The sequence below is a fragment of the Pseudopipra pipra genome, chromosome 1 (assembly GCF_036250125.1).
Source record: "Pseudopipra pipra isolate bDixPip1 chromosome 1, bDixPip1.hap1, whole genome shotgun sequence".
NCBI lineage: Eukaryota > Metazoa > Chordata > Aves > Passeriformes > Pipridae > Pseudopipra > Pseudopipra pipra.
Genome location: NC_087549.1, coordinates 83903307 through 83910129, shown reverse-complemented (window position 1 = coordinate 83910129; position 6823 = coordinate 83903307). Strand labels below are relative to the sequence as shown.

The following is a 6823-nucleotide window of genomic DNA, read 5'->3' as shown; positions in this document are numbered from 1 at the left end:
GGCTGGAGAGATTGGACCTAGTTGGGTGAAGAGGCTACATTTATACTAACAAATTAAAGAGTCTCATGCCACAGTCATCTATAGTTAAACTGCTGTCACAGTTTTTTGGCTTGCACTGATTCGCAAGTTTTCCAAACACTGGATGAAATTCAGTGTAGGTGAGCAGCAACTCTCACAGGCAGGTGGCCTGCTATGGAAAGTAGATGTTTAACCATAAAGCAATAATTTTGGTCTCATGACTACAAAGCTGTCTCTGGCACTGCAACTGCTGGAACAGATAGAAAAGAGAAAGAGAAAAAAAAAAAAAAGAAGAAAAAACTTTGGGACGGGAGACACAGGAGAGGAGGAGACCCTGCATGAAAATGGCAGTAAAGCCACACATCTAGAACCCAGGCACACAGAGATAGGAAATTTAGCAGGTTCAGTGCTATGCAAAAAGAGTTAAGACTAAAGAATTTCTGCACATTAGACCTCTCTTCTGTAACAGCTCTTTTGTTACAATAATCTTTGTTGCAGAAGACTAGAAGTAACAAGACAAGGCAGGTATACAAAACTTTTTATTGACAACAGAACAATAGAGAGGAACGTCACCACTTCCCATTCCTCAGGAATGTCTCCATTTCACAGTCAGTCTGCTAAAAGTATACTTTCATGGTAACAAGCAACACAAAGGCATGGAGCTGTCTGTAACCTCAAGAAAAATGTTTCATCAGTGCAGTGTAAAGGGACCGACAGTGTGCAGGTGTGCAGGCCCTGTCACAACACAAACATGGCAGGCAACAGTATATGCAGAGCCAACAGGCACAGACACAAAGCAGTCAGAGGCCTCAAGTTATCTCCATTATTTCCATCTAAGGGCAATACCTGACGTGCTGTTCCATCCGTGTTCTGTTCCAGAAGTTAATATGTTACTCCCTCACTCCTTTTGCTTCTCCTGTCCTCAAAGATGTTAATACTTCCAGCTGAATGGTACCATGTCAGAGAATGCCCGAGCTTTTATATTTTGCTACCTCATACCAGTTCATGCATGCACTTGAGTTTACTTTCAGAAGCTTACATTGACATAAAGAAGCGGGGGGGGGAAGTGCTGCAAAAAAAGAAAAGTATTTAGTTGTTAATTCTTCCTTGTTAACAAAAATATTTGGTAGTTGTTGAATATACTCCTTGTAATGTTGTTTTCAAAAAGTATGTATGCAGTCTACTTAACATTTTAAAGAAACTGCACATCAAACTATCTCAACGTAATTTCAAATACTCAGAAATTAAATTTGAACCAAAATTCAATCTATACAACAAAATATCTTAGTTTTCAAAGTACACAGAACTGCACACTTAGTGCAAGATGAAAGCAGTCTCTCTTCTGTATTAAGCTTCCTCTGCCTGCAGAACTGTACCGGGGACCCTGTGTAGTAGCTTATACGTTTATTAACATTTATTAATTTAACATGTTTTTCCTTTACTTAATGGATGTGCCTCTGGATGTGTAGACTGGTTGTTAAAGTGCTTTAACATAAAACAAAAACCCAACAAAAGAAAACATCCCTCAAAAAACCATAAGAGATGAGAGAATTTTATCTGAAGGACTTTGTACAGCATTTACAATGTCAGCATAAAGCATCTGAAACATGAGCATTCCCTGCAGACTGATGCAGTGCAAGCAGTCTCATACATTAGATACTGCAATTCCTCTGGATTCAAGATGCACAATACTTACAAAAACAACCCTAGAAGCAGAGACAAATGCTGGTGGCTCTTCCTCTTCTCTTTAGAAACATAATTAAAAAATCTGCATTACTCTCTCATAATTTAAATACATAAGTAATCTCCACTTTTATTACTTCATGACAATGACTTCAAATTTACATTATTTTAAGTACCGTCAGAATAGCTCCATGTATAATACAGATATTTGCTGATATCCTGTCAGAAAATAAAAAAACCAAAACCTTCCACTATATAAAAAAAATAATGCTGGAAAGACAAGAACACAGAACAGGGACTCGGTACAGACTATGATTTCAGTTTTATATCAACCACAGTTAACCCAAAATTAACAGATACACAGCGATATTCAAAAGCAGTGCAAATATCTTTGGAGGTTAGAATAAAATTATACTACAAGAACATAAGACAGAAGAAATTAAAAGGCAAGTACTTCAAGTACAGGAACCAGTCTCTGTGAGGTCCATCTTAGTGTTAGCTGGGAGTTCCTCTTCCCGTCTTACTTCTTCCTCTGGAACACATTAGCCAACATTGCACCTGATGTAGTCAGCTGGCCCATTTTGTTCAAAAACTTGGTCTTTGTATCTTCACTCACCAGACTCGCTGCAATTGACATCGAGCTAGGAAAATAAAAAATTTAGTGACATAAGACTACAAAGAAAAAAGAACATTATGCTGTTATTTATTAAACAACTAAAGTGTCTTTGCATTTTAGAGGTTTCAACATAAAAGACCAGACCATGAAGAATTGAAAAATCATCACCACCTAGTGCAAATATACACTGTTAAATCGATTTTAATGTCCTCACAGTCCTTGTGAAAATGGTAAAATATTTTTGTCCACGCTACTTTTTGGTACCTTTGGATGTCCCCACATTAGTATTTATTACCTATTCAGCAATTGCTCTAGTGACAAATACCTCTGTGAAAGATTGGCTTTACCTTCTCAGCAGAAATGTCAATCCTTACATTTATTTAGTATAAGTATGACAGTACTGGTTCAGACATGGACCTACCTAGTCTGAGTATCCTGCCTCCAACAGTGACCATTAGCAGACATGTACAGAAGAGTAGAAGCAAGGCATGTACAAAACAGTGACCTCTGGTCTTAATTTTCAACTGTCTTGTTTTCCAACTATTTCCAACCTGAGCAGAGTTTAAAACTGGGTGTAGATTGTCAGTCTAGTAACTCCCAATAAAGCTTTATTTTTATTGATCAGCTTTCCTTTGATCTCCTTGTAAATGTCTTGTAAACCCCACCCTGAGTTATACTGGGTCAGCCCCTCGCTGGGTAAGGAGCATTCTCCTTCTGGTTGTTGTGAATGTGGCTCCTACTACCTGTGCTTGAATGTTCCTGCTTCATACATACTAGATAAGACAATGAAGAGTCCACAGGTTTGCCACAAACTGGACTGGAAGGAGCAACCCAATCAGTGCTGAAGGTACAACATGCTACAACTTTGAACATGTTAAGAAATTATCCAAATGCTGTGAAATTAAGATTTTTTTTTTTAATTTACAACATATCAGTGAGCTCAACTTCAGATATATATAACATATATATATATATAAGCATAGTAGGAGTAATCTGTCTCAAGACAGAACAAATGTACAATAGCAGGAATATTAATAAATATTCCATACTTCCCATATTTGTAGGAAAATGTTTGCCATTTTAACAACATTAGATAGGGTCAATTTTAAAAACATTTCCAACTAAATTCTCCCTTGTAAGCTCAGCATGGACTCTGCATTTCAAAATTATACATAAGACCACAAAATATGTCTTACTGGCATAGGCCAGACTCCAGGAACAGACTTTTCAGTTTGCAAGGTTATAAACAGTTCTGTTAGACACAGCTGCATCAAGGCAGGTCAAGTTGAAGTTAACTGCTTCAACAGAACTTGAATGATTTCTTCAAAGTCAGCAGGGATGCGCTTAGTACATTTTCCCATTTCATACCACAAAAAAAGGTGCTTAGTGATAATGAATTCTGGTTCTTTTTAAAGTACCTTAAAAAACAAAAGGAAGCTTCTCACTAAAGCTGTACTGTGGATTTACAGATAGTTTAATTATAAACTTTTAAAGTCAAATATTTCTTTTAGGCACAATCAATATCTTTGGCTTGATTATACACCTCCCATCAACTAATGAATCACCTATTTCCAGCTGATAAAACTTAGCAGGTAAATTACTGCTACTGTAAGATGCAATTTCCTTTGATTTCATGATAAAGCAAGGGCATATAAATTACGTAAATAACAGTTTAGACTCGCTATCAGCTGGTTAAGGACAAGAAGCTATTCCTGACTGACGTATCCTAGAGTTGCGTGTAACTAGGAAAAATTATTTGGAAAATACTGTACCTTCCAAGCATAAGCAGCACTGAGAAAATAAAACTGCCCACTTCAGAAAAGAAAGCCCATCAGCTGGTAACAAACCTGTAGTTTTCAAACAAACTGTGCTTTCGTTATTCTAATGATCCTGAATAAGTTTGAGGAAACCCAGGAAATGTACTATTGACATTCAAAACAGTTTGGGGGGAATATCAGCCATCTGCTGTCAAAAATTAAAATTTAACAACTGGAGTGTCTAGGACTTCATGTTTTCTATTACTATGTTACTGCAAATATAAATATAATCCACAGCACTCAGCAGACTTAAAAGTTAAAATATGCCACCAAAGTACTTCTATTACTATGCAAATTGAACATTTAAACATATCAATAAAAATAATATGAAATCAAGTAACTTGAGTCTCACATCTTCAAAAAGTAATCAGAGATCCAAATAAGGCAGTAGCATATCTTGTTTGAAACAATCGGTCCTATAGAGAAGTCCTTGGATTTGTTAATTATTTAAAAACCAAAGCAAAACCCAACCCACAAACAAAAAAAATGTGTAAATGTCAAATTTTTGACCAGTGTCTGGATGAATTACATGCTACACAGAGTTCTGCCTGTTTTATGAGAAAGCTCTAGGCCAAAACAAACATTCATGCTGGGCATTTTATAAAAATCAGCTTGTAACATAAGTTCTTAGCCATGACTGAAATATCTTGTTGATTGCTAAAGAAAATGTTTAACAAAAGTGGCTATCCAATATAAAAATGCTAAGTTTAATCTTCTTAAAAAACTATTTCTTTGACCCCATATTATTTGACAAACCTTTTCTAACAGCAAGGGGGAAAGATTATCAGCAGCATCTTATGATTGCTTTTGTATCTGTTTTTATTTCTGTGCATGCATTCTCATGCTGTTAACAAAACCCAGTAATTTATATCCCAGTTGCATTTAAATCCTTTGTCAAGTATATAATTGTCACTGAAATTAGGAACTGAAATTAGCAAGGGCTTAGGGAAAAAAAGGAGATATTTATGTATATGAAAAGGTCATTTCTTCAGTGGTAAAATATTTCTTGTTAATTTTGTACAGTAAAAGATCAGACCATAGTCTGATTTTGAGTAAAAAAGGGGAAGGCTAATTAAGGAAGAGAGGAACACACTGCAAAGACTTATCCTTTTCAAAACTTAAGTTTTCAGCAGTTGCATCCTAAAAGAAAATATACTAGAAGTTGTATCAGGTTTGCATTTACTGGTTTCTGCAATGGCTAAATAGGACTAACTGTGATTTTGAAGTATTTACTATCAGTAATCCCTGAAATATCTTATTTGAGAGACTGACTCTTTTTCCACACCACATTTCTTCTGTTCAATTCTTGTACACCTTTCCTATTTTGGTAATTCTCAAACTACCAGTTGCTTCCAGGACCATGCCTGAGCTCTTTCAAGAAGTAAATTCTATCCATTTGTTACAGATATGGAAGCATGACACAAACAAGCTTCAGTAATTCCCCCAATTCCCATGGCAAAGTATTGGGATTGAGGACAAATTTTCTCTTAAGATACCTACTGTTTCTTCTCAAACTCTTCCTGGTAACACCACTAAGGATTTATTAAGTTATATAATTATCCATGAGAAGTTACCTGTCAGGACACCATTCCAAGCAACAAGCATGCAAAAGAGCACATACAACTCACCATAATGACACTAGGCTTTCCAAATCTCCATGTCCAACGTGGGTCTGTTAGCTACCTTTCTTTTCAGGAAATTCACACAGGTAGCTCAATTTATACACTGGAGAAGCTGTTTTTGTGTGCACTAGTCACAGGCAAGCAAGGTCAGCAGCCTGGAGCAAGCCATTCCCAGGACCAGAACAATTCCCTCAGCCTGCAGGCTGCCCCCACCCAGGGTGGCAAGGTGTGTACCATATACCTTGCTCTAAGCACTTAGGCCAGACACCTCCTGCTTTCTCAGATTCAGGACAGAAATTTAAATACTGCTTTAAATGGATAAAAAATTAAGGACAAAGTAACACGGGAAAACAAGAAAGTCATTGCTATTGATACAAATAAATATTTCTTGTCCTGTGTTTTTCACTGGAGACAGAAACAACCACAAACTGTGTTAAAGTTCCTAAAATCTGTTTTCAAATACAGAATATGTCAGTATGGGATTTCTGGTCACAAACCTTGGACACCATTATGGAATACATTCTGTAGAACATTACTCTGAAGACACATTAAAAAAAAGGAAGTGGAAGTCTTACCCTTGTGGTTCTTGGACGGTCTTGTTTTCCACTTTCTGTTCACACTCTTTTATCATGGAGCTCAAAATAACCTAAGGAAGAGAGATACATGACATTTGACATTTTTCCTTTTACGTTAACACTTCTTACGAAATGTACTCTGCAACTAATTCTGACATTAGCAGAACTGTTTGAAAAGCCTTTTTGGTCTCCAGTTACCTGATGTCTTGTGGCTAGAAACAACAAAAATGTTCAAAATACCTTAAGGAAGTAAATGTTTTTGAAACAGTTACAGGAGTTCCAGATGCCCTCCTGTTTCCCCTCACTTTCTGAAATAAAGTGAACTTGCTTCTATGACATACCATACCTTCATGAACATTATGCATGAAAGAAAAAGGAAGGGAAAAAAAAGTGTGATGGCATCCCGAGACAACACCTTAATGGAAAGGAAGTGCTAAAGCAAACTTGGTATCATTCCACTGGTGTCTTCCAGGGTTCCTATGAATCATGGCT

The 6823-nt window shown here is 36.6% G+C and overlaps 1 protein-coding gene across 7 annotated transcripts in view; it reads right to left on the bottom strand.

The window, feature by feature from the left end:
- Positions 1-539: 539 nt before the first annotated feature.
- The window catches only part of RELCH (RAB11 binding and LisH domain, coiled-coil and HEAT repeat containing), an 85328-nt gene continuing 79044 nt past the window's right edge, over positions 540-6823 (bottom strand). For all 7 annotated transcript variants that reach the window (XM_064662469.1, XM_064662490.1, XM_064662480.1 and 4 more), the window contains 2 exons: positions 6332-6402; positions 540-2342 (listed from right to left, as the gene is read on the bottom strand). In XM_064662469.1, the coding sequence (XP_064518539.1) occupies positions 2222-2342; positions 6332-6402 (192 nt within the window). In that variant the 3' untranslated portion in view covers positions 540-2221. The remainder of the gene's footprint in view (positions 2343-6331; positions 6403-6823) is intronic.